The following is a 15516-nucleotide window of genomic DNA, read 5'->3' on the forward strand; positions in this document are numbered from 1 at the left end:
GGAGTTCGGAAATGAGTCCGGATCCTCGGAGTCACGGATCATGCAGAGTGCGGGGCTAGCGTTCGGCTCGATCGCCTTTGAGATCGAAGCCCCCGAGGTGACGTCCAACCGCTCATCCTCGATTGGCGCAATAGGCTCCGAGTTAGGGGTCGGAACCGATGCGTGTGCGGCCTTCAGGACACTGTCCGGAGGCAGAGCTAGATCATGCCCCTCGAGATAGTGCGGCGCGCTTGGCCGTGGCTCGAACCCGTCGAAGATCAAGTCTCCGTGGATGTCAGTCGTGTAGTTTAAGTTTCCAAACCTGACTTGATGGCCAGGGGCGTAGCTTTCAATATGCTCCAGGTGGCTGAGCGAATTGGCCCGCAGAGCGAAGCCGCCGAAGACGAAGATCTGTCTGGGGAGAAAAGTCTCACCCTGAACCGTATCGTTGTTGATGATCAAAGGAGCCATCGGGCCTAAAGGCGACGATACAGAGGAACTCTCAATGAAAGCACCAATGTCGGTGTCAAAACCGGCGGATCTCGGGTAGGGGGTCCCGAACTGTGCGTCTAGGCCGGATGGTAACAGGAGGCAGGGAACACGATGTTTTACCCAGGTTCGGGCCCTCTTGATGGAGGTAAAACCTTACGTCCTGCTTGATTAATATTGATGATATGGGTAGTACAAGAGTAGATCTACCATGAGATCAAGGAGGCTAAACCCTAGAAGCTAGCCTATGGTATGATTGTTGTATATGGAGTTGATCGCCTACGGACTACAACCCTCCGGTTTATATAGACACCGGATAGGGTTAGGGTTACATAAAGTCGGTTACAATGGTAGGAGATCTTGAATATCCACATCGCCAAGCTTGCCTTCCACGCCAAGGAAAGTCCCATCCGAACACGGGACGAAGTCTTCAATCTTGTATCTTCATAGTCCAGGAGTCCGGCTGAAGGTATAGTCCGGCTACCCGAACACCCCATAATCCAGGACTCCCTCACTGCCCATCAGTCCACCCAGTGAAGAAGCTCGCTGCCTGTATCACAAACCAGAACTCACAGCTCATTACATGCAAGTGTTAATGAAGCCTATGAAGCTCGGTCAAGCCCCAAGGACCAAATTCCTCGTGAAGGATTTACTCTATGTGCCCAGAACCGTCTATCGCATTCTGACGAGGACAATGAGTCCCATCAAAGGCCACGACTCATCTGATGAGAAAATAGTTGGCATCATGAAGAATCTGCTATTCAACATCATTCATGGTATTCCTATCAACTATCACGATTTTTTCATGAGGACTCTGGCAAATGCTGCACTCTCTTCGTTTGAGCTAAAACCTTATGCACCTTGGATTATGAGATTCCTCAGGACAAGGTCTTCACTCAACTACAAGGCTGATTTTCAGAATCACCTTAGCTATTTGCCCCCGATTGAAGTCCTCAAGCAGGCTTTTACTTCAAATGATGAAAAGGGCAAGGCTCCTGCTGTCATTGATGAAGGCATTTGTCCATTGGATAGTCAGTTTCGCAAAGCTGCATCTTATTCCACCAATAATGACTCTGCCACACATGACTCTGCTGCCAATGCACCCAAGTCTACTCCTCAAGCCACTGCTCATCGTGTAATGACTGACCGTGAGCTTCTGCTTAGTCTTCACCAGAAGGTGGATCGAAACCATAAATGGGTTAAGCGTCAGTTTGGTTCATTTCTTCACAACATGACTGCTACACACAATGCAGTGAAGAAAAACCATTACTACCTCCATGAAGTCTTCGGTCGCACCTGGGCTATTCTATCACATCTGTATGGTGAAGAAGATTTCAAAAAAATGGGTCTCAAGGAAGATTTTGACTGGTCTGCACCTTCACCGAAGAAATTCAAGAAGGTTAAGATTCCTTCTTTGGTGTCCAGCTCATATTCTTCATTACGCGATACCGAATAAGGAATGAAGGATCACCTCCTCAACAGAGCTCGATGCGGCTCCATCATTGATGTGCAGCTTTGCAGACCTCGAAGATGACTCACCAAAAGTAAAGACATTCCTGTTGAACGAATCAGACTGTGACAACACCCCGAACACGTCATCAAACTCCAGATCTGACACCCCACCACAACTAAGACGCTGAAGAAGGAAACCATACCTGTCATCCACGAACCATGAACCCAGCACACGTTCCATCTTCCACATGTCGTCGATGCAGTCTGCATCCACTCCTGGACTACCTCCCAAGCTTTGCCGACGCTGGAGCAAGCGTCGTCGCAACGGCTGAGTCCGAGGACACAGGTCCATCACGAGCATGCCGCCGCCATGCTATCCTTGCTTGAACATACTGGTTTTCAAATCCCAGCCACAGGACCAATGGCCTCGTCAGGAAAGAATTCAAAGAATTTTTATTCAGCGTCATCGTCGTCGCCGTCAAAATCAAAACAATGAACAGTCTAAAAATCTAGACTACGTGAAAGTAAAAAAAAAATCCACACTGATGGATCCGGTGACCCCCACCACCGATGATCAAGGTCACCGGCAGAGGGGACCGCCGGAGGGCCGCGCTGAAAGATCTCATCTAACTACTGGTTTCGGAACGGAGCCTCAGGGTAGCCAGCATCGAACGAGGGAAGGGAAGATGCACATTTGTACGGTTTCACATCTCATGCAGGATGGACGGCCCTCCCAAACCAAAAACATCAACAAACACAACATGACATGATCCTACTCAATCTAAGCTAGCTCGTTTTTTCTTCAGCCGCCGCCGGCGGCGGCGGCGCCTTGTCCACAGCTCCCCGCTCGAGGATCTTTTCCACGGCGGTGGGCCGCACGAGCTGCTGCGGCAGTCCGGGCAGCTCGGCCAGCGCGGCCGCGGTTGGCACGCGCGCGTAGTAGATCCTGCAGTTGTCCTGTTCGGCCGCCGCCAGATCGGCCTCCACCTCCTTCCGGAGCCGCTTCACCGCGTCCCGCACCGGCGCCGCCGCCCTCCCGAGCGCGCCCTTGGCGACCTCCAGGGACGCCAGCCCCTGCCTCAGCCGCGCGATCGTTTCGCCCACGCCGTCGCCAGCACCGTCACCGTTCTCGCGCAGCAGCCGCGCCGACCGCAGGCACGCCTCACCGCGGAAGTAGGCCGCCTTGGCCTGCGCGTTCGCCGGCCACGACTTGTCCATCTGGTGTTGCTCGTGCGCCGTCATGAAGCGGTGCGCCCGGTCGTAGTCCAGGCTCACCTGCTGTGCCACCTTGGCGCACAGCGCGGCCGGCTTGCCTCCGGCGACGGCGAGCTCGAAGTAGCACTCGAGCGCCTGCGCGAGCATCAGCGCCTCGAACGCCGCCATGCACGCGCCGGACATGTGCCGCAGCTGGCAACTCGCCGCGTGGTCTCCCCCCTCCGACGCCGCCCTCAGCAGGCCCGCCGCGTCGCAGAGCGCGGCGCACGCGCGCCGTATCCCGTCGGCCTCGCGCCTATCCTCCTCCGCCGCCGCGCGGGCCTGCTCCGTGGCCAGCGCGAACAGGGCCACCGCCCGCTCGGCGGACAGCGCGGTGTGCGTCCGGCGACGGATCGTCCCGGCGTCCCGCCACGCGAAGCAGAGCTGGTGCCGTACGACCGCCTCGTCGAAGCGCGGGGCGGCGGCGTCGAGCTCGCGGACGTAGGCCCGGAGGAGGTACCCGCGCGTGGCCGCGGCGCCCTTCTTGTCCGAGTAGGTCTGGACGAGGCGGCTGCGGCAGTGTAGCAACTCCCTCAGGTCGCCGTCCCCCTCCGCGGCCGAGGTGTCCTCCGGGAAGCCCTGCGGCGTCTTGCCCGGGAGCGACAGCATCGTCATCGGCGCCGGCGACGCCGGCGCGCGGCGGAACGGGAACTGCATGATCGTATCGTACGTACGTTGGTCACGTCGAGAGTGGTGGACTTGATCTGTTCGTTCGTTGGCAAGTAAAATTTGTAGTAATCGCAAAGAAGAAGGAAGGCTGCTGGAGGGTTTACGGAGGAAAGGAGTTGGATTAATAATATGATCGGTGCGAGGAACTCGCGAGTTGGATGCAGATTAGGAAACGGAGTCCGACTAATTAAACGATGCGGTATTGTTGAGCTCTCGTACTACTACTCATGGCGGGGGCGGGAAGCGTGCCGGGCCAACGCGGTTCAGTTATTGACGTGGAATGTCAACGGCTTGAGTTTTCCTTTAGATGGGCTTACTATATTTATTTTGTTTTGCAAATCATATTGCCAATGTGTTTTTTTTTGGCAGATGTTAAGAGCATCTCCAACAACCGCGCTTCACGCCGCGCGTTAAAAACTAATTTACCGCGTGCCGTTCGCCTGGTTTTGCGCGGCCGCTAGCGCTGGCTCCAACAACCGCGCTAAAATGCAGCACGCGCAAAAAATGCAATGCGCGCAAAAAATGCAGCGCGCGCAACTCATCGGGGCATTGCATATATGTCATTTTGGACACAAAATGAAGTTGTGAAACATTCAAAATGCAATGAACATGACATATAAAATTTCACACAAACAAGTTGATGAAGAAAAATTCATTCCCACAAGTTCAAAATCATGCCCACAAGTTCATCCAACCAAGTTCAAAATGCAAATCAAGTTCAAGACACAAATGAAAGACACATCATTCCTCGTCCTCGTCTTCGTCCTCGTCCTCGGAAGACGATTTTTCCGCCTCCAAAGATGAATCTTCCTCCCTCTTCTCATTGTGCACCGCATCACGTGAAGCTCCGACGGTGTTGGCAAGATCTTCAACGGCATCTTCATGGAAATGTGTGCGAAGAGGCACATTGAAAGACATTCCGTCCTTGGCGGCCGGAGGTGCACCCATGCCTCCCATGAGAGAAGCAAAACTCATGACTCCCATGATGGTCATAGCGTCGGGGGGTGCTCCAAAGCCACCCATGCCTCCCATGGCACCTAAACCGCCCATGGTACCTCCGAAGCCACCCATGCCACCCATGGCGCCAAGGCCACCGCCACCCATTGCATGAATCCATTGCATGAATCATGGCTCTTTTTTGGATCAAGACTTCTTCACGGGCAAGATTGGCATACTCCTTTTGCGCCTCATTAAGGTTAGATGTGTCCAAGAAGAACAAGTGCTTCTCCCATTCCAACAATCTTTTTCGCTCCTCATTGCTCACCTTCCTCTCCTCGGCCGCCACCCTCCTCTCCTCGGCCGCGGCATCTTGGTTCCTTACCATTTTCCTCACCTCGTTGGCTTCTTTTCTTGCCTTTACAATAGCTTCCATAGCATTTTTGAGCTCATCATCTCCTTTCCTCTTCTTCTTTTCGGTTTTGTCTTTCTTGCACCCATCCGGTCGCTTTGGCTTCGAGTATGAAACCGAGTTGGGTGTGGAGCTTCTCTTGCCGTCATCACTTGATGCATCATCCTCCTCATCATCATCATCCAACTCAATTGTTCGCTTGCGTTTGTTGCTCAAATGCAAATCATCCAAATCTTCACGCTTCTTCTATTTCTCATCATCCTTCAACACGTTATAGCAATGGGGCAAGGTAAAGACCCTTCCTTTCTTCATCTTCCCCTTCTTGGTTTTCCTATCCTCTTCTTTGAACAAGTTTTGCGCAATGTTGTACTACATGAAAACAAAGCAAGTTAGCACCAACAACAAGTATGATGAACATGTATGAAATGCCACTTACTCTATCGTCCTCATTTGTGCCATTTGGGTTCAACTTGTCAACCGCCTTTTGACAGGCCGCCCACATTTGACAATCCGAGTTGATTGTCGACCATCGGGACTGAAGTGATCTCTCGGACCGGTCAATTCCACTCACGTTGTGAACATCAAAGTGTTCTTTCATCCGCCCCCAATAAGCATCTCGACTTTGATCACCTCCAACGGATGGATCCCTCGACACTTGCAATCAAGTATTGCATATTAAGATGTCACCGGCGTTGGTGTAATTGCCCGCTCTTCTTTTCGGCGCGTCGACAATGCCCTCACCCTCCTCGTCCACCTCGAACTCGTGGTCTTCGAAATGCATGTCATTGGTTTGAGACCAATGCGAATTGTTGGAGCCAACACCCATAGTTGACATGTATGCATCATCATTGAGACTACAAAGTTTTTTGAACGATGCAAATAAGCTATCTATATGTGAATGCATTGAAAAAATAACAAGAAAAGAAAAGTTGGGATTTTTTTACCTTGGGGGCATTTCGTCGAACATGTTGTGCGCGTCAGCCGCCGGCTCAACGAGTGAGCTCGCCGGCGCTTCAGTAGCCGCCGCGCCCGTCGCACACCCTGCAAGCTTCTTCCTCCTCGCCTTCGAGGTGCCGGAGCCGTTCGCCGCCTTGTTTTTCTTCGCCGATGTCTTGCCCTTCTTTGGCCGCGCCGCATTGGGGAGCTTTGAAGAGGGGGCGGCGGCTCGGGTCGGCGCCGGCGCGATGCCACCCGCCGTCGAGGTCATCCACGGCGGCATGAAGAGGCCGCGCGCGAGGCCGATGGTCGGAGGAGCTCCGGCGGAGGAGAGGCCAACGCCACCCGAGCTAGAGTTTGCGGCGGCGGCGGAGGCGGCGGCAACGGTGGAGGGGTCGCGGCTATAGGATGGGGTGATTGGGGTGCCGGCGCGTGCGTCCATGGGTGCAGTTCGCCGGCGCCGGCGCGCGGGGCGTAGGAGGCGGAGAAGAGAGAGAGTACAGCGCGAGTGCTCGAGTGTGCCGCGCGCGGAAACGGGCACCCCAAATACACCGCGCGAGATAGCGAATCCGACCGCGCGCCCAACTCCTTATATCGCGCGCCCGCTGGAGCCACCCGCCGGGTTGCGCGCGCTAAACTGGCCAAATTTGCGGCGCGGCGCTTGTTTAGCGCGACTGTTGGAGATGCTCTAAGGAAGCAAACCGGTTCACGTGAAATTTCCGCGGTGCTGTACACCAAATTCTCTTTAATGTGCACCAAACTTCTTTCTTCAGTAGTATATATGCATTAATCATCTCTTACACAATATAAACTAGTACGTAGTACTCCCTCTGTAAACTAATATAAGAGCTTTTAGAATACTAAAATAGTGATCTAAACGCTCTTATATTAGTTTACATAGGGAGTAGAATTTATATTGGCATAAAAACAACAACTTCCTAAGCATGTCTGGGCGGCAAACGAAGCTTCATAACCTGTACACGCTTGCTTACATTCCCTACTGAAAATGACAGGAATAGTCAGAAACTGGGAAATTTGCTTCCAGTTTAATGTTGCAAGTTTTTGTGGCGTACTCAGCAAAGTTTCAAGTGAAGATAGCTAGAAAGTACCTGGCACATAATCAGCCTGAAAAATAGGCAAGAGAACAGTGTATGGAAATGAAATCATCAATATCGGCAAAGTTGAACCGATCAGCATATGAATAACCTCGATATAAATGCATGGAAATGACAAAGGAAGCTGTGTAATTCTCAACTTAAACAAAATTTCCCGTGACAGGCAGGTGTTTCTCATGACTGAAAGCATAGCACTTCGTCAACAGTCTTTGCCGAGCCCTAGCTCTACCTTGATTAATGTTTTGCTTTCTTCTTAGGGTGGGGTTTCCTTTTGGTTTTGGAGGATGCCTTGTTCGACGGTTGGTACTTGCTCCGTTTCTTTAGCTTCTCCTTCTTCTGTTTCTTCCACGCGCTGTCTGGGTCCACAAAGTCCTCGTCGCTGTCATCTTCAACAGGCGCGGAGCCATCCTCGTCTGATCCGAGGCCATCGTTCTCATCTTCCGCTTCCTCGTCCGAACTCAAGATCAAATCCTCGACCACATCCTCCTCCGCAGGCACATCATCGTCGTCACGGGCTCGTTTCTTGCTCTTCTCCTTTGCAGCTCTGCACCAGGAAAGGAGTGGAGGTAAACATCATGCCTTGCGCACGCAAGGAAACCGACCAGGAAAGAAGGGTAAAGGTTTGAACATACTTTGTTTTCTTCTTCTCCGCCAACAAGTTCTTACTGAAAGCAATGGGTTCTTCACTATCATCATGTTCCTCCTGTTGCTTCTGTGCCTCTGATAGCCTCTTCGAAAAGGTAGAGGACTCTGCACCCACGATAACACTGGTACACAAAGGAATGAATTAGTAAATGGCATTAATCAATACATTTACTCAGAACGTTGAGAGTGCATGAGTACATTTAGTCATACAAATTACTGAAGTATGGTGTGTGGTAAGATAATGCGGTAATTTGCTTTATGGTATTATACACAAGCATCGACGGAACTAACCTTGTCTCATCCAAAGAATCGATTCTGTTCTGTGCTCTCTGATGTAGAGTAGCAACATATTCTGAGAGAGGGCTTGACCGTACTTCCTTCTCAGCCTGTTGGGAAAGAATATTATATGTTTTAACACAACTGCACAAGAATCAAAATATACTACTCCCTCTGTTCACAAATGTAAACGTCTTACATTTGTGAACAGAGGGAGTAATAAATAGCGTCCAGATAGCAAAGCCAACAGGACCACCTATACCTGTAGAAATGAATCTACAGCTGGATCATTGGGGGGGAATGTAATTCCGGCACGCTTTGAGCTTATGTACTCAACATTTGCCTCTACCTGGAATCAGAAACGGAAATCAGCACATGCGATCAATCAAGTACTATATATAGTTAAATATTCTTTTATACATGCTTAGCAAACCTGACGAATAAGATCCTTCATCTCTTTTCGAAATCTGTCAGCCTTGATGGTTTTGCAAAAGTTCCGAAGTTGAACAAGTGGCAAAAAGGACATCTCGATGAAGGCAACAGAGTAGCTCCACTGCGCCAAATGCTTAGCCAGCTCATCAACCACAGAGTAAATGCAAGCTTCCTGAAAGGCACGTGTCTTCACCATTTTCTTATCTACCTGTAAGAGGACTGCCGGTTATATGTCTGTTTTCAGAGGCATGTCCCCATAGAATTGTATTACAAGGAAACAAACCTGTTTAACATTGAACAGATTCACTGCTTTGCCAACACCACCATCTGGACGGCCTCTAAGTTCTTTCATTTCTAGCATATCAAGCAACAGAGAGGACACCGGAATAAAGGTACCGGTGGCTTCGGCAATGCAATTAAGCATCTTTACACATCTAATGCGTACAGGGAAGTAACGTGCACTCGGTACAAGACATGCTACACCGTGTATTATCTGGGTTAACGGATAGGCCAAAGGCCGGAAATCTTCCTCAGAACTACATCCACACACAACACCTGTCCAAAGCTCAAGGCAGAATATAAATTGCCAATCATAAACTTTTTGGTAGGATTTCTGCACAAGAACAATGTAAGCTTATCATCAGTTCACAACAGGAAAACGTTCCTCTTTTTGTCTGATTGCCAACAAAAAATATCAAACTAACATACACAAGGGACGAATAGAATTAGAATTAGACCAAAGTGAGCTGTTGTCAGCAAATAATCTAAAAGAATGATATCCTTCCTATGTGCAGACAACACTTGTGTTTCCAAAATACAAGAAGAAAATACTTGGCAAAAACTAACAGACATAGTACCTCCAGCTGTTTGTTCGTTGGTTTGTTTCTTTCTTTCTGCTTTTTGTCCTTTGATGTCTTCAAAAGATGAAACAAGAACCAAAAAAACTCTGTTAGATCACAAGTAATCAATGCAGTTCTAGCATATGACCATGACAGTTCAACAGACAAAATACCTTTGGTCCTCTTTCGGTAAGAGCACCTCTTAGGATAACTGCCAATTGACGAATGAAAACAAAAGCATGTTGATAAGCACTTTGAGGGTCCACGATATACAATTCTTTGACGCAATTCCCAAGAAATTGAATGTGCTGCAGTTTCGATCCGCTGATAGACTTGGACAACTTGCAGTTCACCAAATAAGCCTTGTAGATACCCTTGAGGCATGTGTCAAGGCAATCCGGACCTACTTGAACACACAAGTCTCGGAGGAACAAAAAGGAAATAAAGGGCATGGCACCTCGACCTCTAGCCCAGGTATACAACAGGGTCTAAAATAACACCATCCAGTTGAAAAAATTATTGTCAGATGGACATCAGAGTAATGTCGAAAGCTACTTAAAAATGAAATGAGAAGGCAAAGCTAACGCACCTTAACATACTTCCTCAGGAGAGAAGGGAAGGCTGCCAGAAAAACAGCTGATGCTCTGACACGGAGAATAGTAAATGCGATCATTTGGTCATCAGTCATCTCGGTTATCATATGGAGTGCATTGACAAGATATACCCTCATTAGATTGCCATTCCTCTTCCATGAATTAGTCATCATCAGCTCACTGATTTTCTCTTTCTTCCCTCCAAAGCTAGGGGCACCGAGTAATTGGCGAAGGATGCTATCCATGTTCTTCAAAACGTAGTGCATGACTTTGTCGAGTACACTACCGGACATGACACTGAATTTTGGTGCTGAATTGTCCCCACTGTCCTCGCCATAATGGCAGGCTCTCCTGAAGGCTTGAAGAATAGACCTGATAGAACCTATCTTCCCATCTTCGGCCCCTTTGCACCAGGAATCAACCATTTCCATCGTAATTGGTTTAACACTTTCTTTTGGCTCCTCCTTAGGGACAGATTTAGGTTCCTCGTCACTTTTTTGATCATCCTAAACACAAAGCAACCCAACTCATATAAACTTCTAGAGGGAGAAGAAGGATTATTACAAGTAAAAAGACTAAAATTCATCTTACAGCGATGTCATCATCATTGAATTCCAAGAGCTCTTTATCACACTCTTCCAAATATTTAAAGAACTCGGGATCCTATAAGAAAAAAGTTCAGTAAGTTTCATAAGCAGTCAATAGTAACTCAACAGCACAGAGAAGAAAATTAGTGGTTACAAAATACGAAAGAAAAGAACAACAAACTGAAAAACCAGAATTAAGCTCCTGGCTGTGGCTGTGACATGTGTAACCTGAGTCCATACATGATAGGATATCAAAAAGGAATTGCACAAGCAAACCAACCAAAGCTAACCAAAAGACATCAAACAATTAGGGACCAATTCTCTTACGCATCAATCACATGTCCAGTCGACAACAGAAAAAACAAATCAACTGTGGGGAGCTTATATTAGTTAAAGAATAAGAAGACTATCCAAATGTTAAGTCAATGGCATATTCTTTTCGGTGAAAAGGGTCCAGTTAAGACTTCAAATTATAAATTTGGAATTTTAATTCAATGGAGCTACTTATGTTAGAGCATGGGTGTGCCTAACACGTACAGTTTCAGTTTCATTCATAACAACTACAGTGCAGCTGAAGCTAGTAGCACTCCATACAAAATGACAAACCGCCTTTGTCACATCTCTCGCGATTATTATCTCTGTAAAACAACAATCCAACTTGCAACATGCTTAAAGATTTCGTTGCTTAGAATGGTCAGTGCAATTCAGAGTTTATTTACTGTCATATCTTTAAGTTGCCAGACTACCATTGATACGAATGGCAAACTGTATGTGCACAATTCTTACAATGACTTGCAGCCTGAATTCGGTGCATCCAAAAAAAATCGCATATGAGTATCCGCTTATTAAGATAACTATAGGTAGTAACCAGCGACCATTAATCGATTGCAAAAATAAGATTCCACTGAAGGACGGAGCAGAAACCAGAAGATGAGACGGACAGGAGACGAACCTTTTCCTGCAGCCTCTTCAGTTGGTCGATGTGCTGCTTGGCCTTCTTCTTAGAGCTTCCCTGCACCTCCTCCTCGTCAGCTTCGTCTTCACCCTCCCACTCATCCTCCTCCTCGTCCGAGACGGGCAGGTCCACTGAACGTCACACGAAGAGAGGAGCGAGTCGATCAGAAAAACGAAGGAGTAGATAGCAGGGGAAGGGGACGAGAAGGGGTGGGAATCGCACCGTATTCGTCGGAGTCGGACATGGCGAGCGGCGGCGGCGGCGGCGGCGTGTGGTGCTGGTGCCCTAGAGGGTGCTGGTTGCCGAAAGAGGCGAGGGAGAGAGAGACGGCGCGGGCAGAGAGACAGGTGAAGGCTGGAGAGAGTTGGGTTGCGCGAGCGTCTTGGGCTTTCGGTCCGCAGAAGAAAGGCCCTATTAGAAATTGAGACCACCCAGCTAAATGGATGTTTTGTCTAAAAAAAGGTAAATGGATGTTTTGTCTCAAAAATAAAAAACTAAATGGATGTTATTTCCCCTCAAAAAGAAGCCAAATGGATGTTTTTTATATTCTTAATAGATAAAACAAACAAAAAACGTTCTGAATTGCACTGACCATAAATTAAGCTTGAACATGAAGTATTACAGAGAAGCGACTAACCGGTGATTACTCCTGGGGCCCTTCCCAGTGCGAGCGAGGGGTACACAAGGTCACGTCGTGTGGTGCGCCGTTGTTAGGTGTCTTGTACTGGGCGCACGAGCTGGAGCACAATTTTTTTCACGCATTTTTGAGTTTGTTGTTGCTTTTTTCGGTTTTTTCTAGGTTTTTTTGAAAAAAAAAGAGGGGAGAAACCGCGCCGCCCTGGCTGTCCTCGCTCCTTAGGCAGTCGGTTCCCCTTCTCTGGCCTCCCTTTCCAAATCAAATAGGCGTCTCCCCGTCCAAATCAAAGAGGTTGGGTCTGGGAGCCTGTACCTAGCCCGTTGCTTTCTCTAGTATTACCTTGTTGCCGCTGCCCTTCGCCTGCCTGGCCAACATCCCCGTCACCGAAGGGATCCAGCGTCTGCAAGAAATTATTCTCGATTTGGACACGTACTTGTGGGAGGAGGCACTGTCGGAGGTCCGCATCTCCCGGCCACTGATTCCAGGTCACCACCGCGTCGGCTCCCAGGTCAGGCCACCGCCGCCGCCTCGGCTCCCAGGCTCGGCCGTCGCCGTCGCCTCAACTCCCAGGCTCGGCCGCCGTCGCCCCACCTACTCTAGGCCCCGCCGCCGCCGTCGCCTCGCCTCCTAGTCCCAGCCGCCGTCGCCCTGCCTGCTCCAGGCCAAGCCGCCGCCGCCTATGTCCAGTCCGCTGTCCTCCAGACCGTTGTTGTCTCGAGGCCGGTGCTCCTCGAATACTTGCAGATTGTGGGCGGTGTTGTGGCGAACGTGTGTGTGCCTCTGCGTGTGTGGGTGGTTGACCTGATCCAGATCGGCTGAGAGAGTAAAAACAAGGAAAAAGAAAGAGAGTTAAAAAACTAATATGATGTTTCCATCGGCTTGCATCTTCTTCGTCGTCGACCGACTTTCGGCCGTGTTCCCTATATTGATCCTGTCTTGCACATGCGATGTCAGTCGGTGCTTGGTGCTCGTCCGTCTATGATGCTGTCCCCTACAACGTCTTCAGCAGGTTGTGATGGTCCCTATTCGTCGACTCTTCTTGCGGCTTCTGCCCGCGATGCTGGTTGATACGTCTCCAACGTAACTATAATTTTTTTATTGTTCCATGGTGTTATATTATCAATCTTGGATGTTTTATAGTCATTTTATATCATTTGTTGGTACTAACTTATTGACATAGTGCCAAGTGTCAGTTGTTATTTTTTCCATGTTTTTTACATAGCAGAAAATCAATATCAAACGGAGTCCAAATGCCACGAAACTTTACAGAGAATTTTTATGGGCCAAAAGGAACACAACGGGCCCTGGCTGCGCCTGGGGGGTGCCCCGAGGGAGGCACAACCCACCAGGGCGCGCCAGGAGGCCCAGGTGTGCCCTGGTGGGTTGTGCCCACCTCGGATGCCCCCTGGACCGCCTCTTTGCTCTATAAATACGCCAATATTTCCAAAACCCTAGGGGAATCGACGAAATATTCATCCAGCCGCCGCAAAGTCCAGAACCACCAGATCCAATCTAGACACCATCTCGAATGGGGTTCACCACCTTCATTGGTGCCTCTTCGATGATGCGTGAGTAGTTCTTTGTAAACCTTTGGGTTCGTAGTTAGTAGCTAGATGGCTTCATCTCTCTCTCTCTCTTGATTCTAAATACAATGGTCTCTTGGAGATCCATATGATGTAACTCTTTTGCGGTGTGTTTGTTGGGATCGATGAACTTTGAGTTTATGATCAGATCTATCTTTTTATATCCATGAAAGTATTTGAGTTTCTTCGATCTCTTTTATGCATGATTGCTTATAGCCTCGTATTTGTTCTCCGATATTTGGGTTTTGTTTGGCCAACTTGATCTATTTATCTTGCAATGGGAAGAGGTGCTTTGCAGTGGGTTCGATCTTACGGTGCTTGATCCCAGTGACAGAAGGGGAACCGACACGTATGTATCGTTGCTACTAAGGATAAAATGATGGGGTCTGTCTCTACATAGATATATCTTGTCTACATCATGTCAATGTTCTTATTGCATTACTCCGTTTCTCCATGAACTTAATACACTAGATGCATGCTGGATAGCGGTCGATGTGTGGAGTAATGGTGGTAGATGCAGACGGGAGTCGGTCTACTAATCTTGGACGTGATGCCTATATAATGATCATTCCTGGATGTTGTCATGAGTATTTGATGTTATATCAATTGCCCAACAGTAATTTGTTCACCCACCATTTGCTATTTTTCTCGAGAGAAGCCACTAGTGAAACCTACGGTCCTCAGGTCTCTTTCTCATATTATTTGCCTTTGCGATCTACTTTTATTTGCTTTTATTTTCAGATCTATTAATCCAAAAACCTAAAAATACTTTGCTGCAGTTTATTTTATTTGCGATCTATTTATTCAATCTGTTACAACTTTATCCAGTCACACACCAAATTTTGGCACCGTTACCCGAAAGGGATTGACAACCCCTTTAACACATCAGATTGCGGGGATTTGTTATCTGTGTGCAGGGGTTGTTTACGTTTGTGTTGCTTGGTTCTCCTACTGGTTCGATAACCTTGGTTTCATATCTGAGGGAAATACCTACCGCCGCTATGCTGCATCATCCCTTCCTCTTTGAGGAAATACCGACGTAGCTTCAAGCGACATCAAAAGGAATTTCTGGCGCCGTTGCCAAGAACATATTCAACATATACCAGGTTCTTAATCACAAATCTCATCTTCTCACAATTTACATTATTTGTCATTTGCCTCTCATTTTCCTCTCCCCCACTTCACAAAAAATTTCCGTTTTATTCGCCCCTCTTTTTCCGTTCGCCGCTTTCTCGTCAGATCTATCCTTCGCTTGCAATCATGAGTGATTTCGGTATGACACCAACAGATGATGGCCTAACTCCTAAAATTGGACGTACGGGAAATCTGGATGCCAAAACTTTTATCTTGGGGCAAGGAAACATTATGAGAAAAGAATGTATCCAAGAATTTCCCAATTGTGTTGGGAAGCTAAGTCTTGATGATTCTCCTATACTTAAAACTACTAGATCTTATGCGGATGCTATTTCAGCCCTAGTTCAGAAACTTGAAAGTAAATTTATTCGTACCCATCCTACTTTGCAAAGATTGTTTTTTGAGCTTCCCGTTATAAACAATCCTAGGGCTAAAAAGTTAGCCACTCTCGTCCTTATGAATGAGTTTGACTACATAATATGGGAAGGTAGGGAAATCTTTGATTTTTATGGTATGAATTTTGAAAAACCTGTGATAGATGAAATTCTTTACAATAGTGACTATGCTTTAAGACATTTGCTTGGGGATAATAA

General features: G+C 48.2%; 1 protein-coding gene across 1 annotated transcript; it reads right to left on the reverse strand.

Moving 5' to 3' along the window:
- Positions 1-7315: 7315 nt before the first annotated feature.
- On the reverse strand, positions 7316-11956 carry LOC125508950 (nucleolar complex protein 2 homolog). The gene is made up of 12 exons (XM_048673773.1): positions 11792-11956; positions 11567-11700; positions 10619-10690; positions 10024-10533; positions 9608-9922; positions 9453-9509; positions 8879-9208; positions 8597-8803; positions 8426-8512; positions 8179-8273; positions 7875-8009; positions 7316-7786 (listed from the first exon to the last, which is right to left on the reverse strand). Exons 1-12 carry the CDS (start codon positions 11811-11813, stop codon positions 7477-7479), a joined length of 2274 nt encoding a protein of 757 aa, XP_048529730.1. The 5' UTR covers positions 11814-11956; the 3' UTR covers positions 7316-7476.
- Between the last annotated feature and the right edge of the window lie 3560 nt (positions 11957-15516).

Source organism: Triticum urartu, chromosome 1 (genome assembly GCF_003073215.2).
Source record: "Triticum urartu cultivar G1812 chromosome 1, Tu2.1, whole genome shotgun sequence".
Taxonomy (NCBI): domain Eukaryota; kingdom Viridiplantae; phylum Streptophyta; class Magnoliopsida; order Poales; family Poaceae; genus Triticum; species Triticum urartu.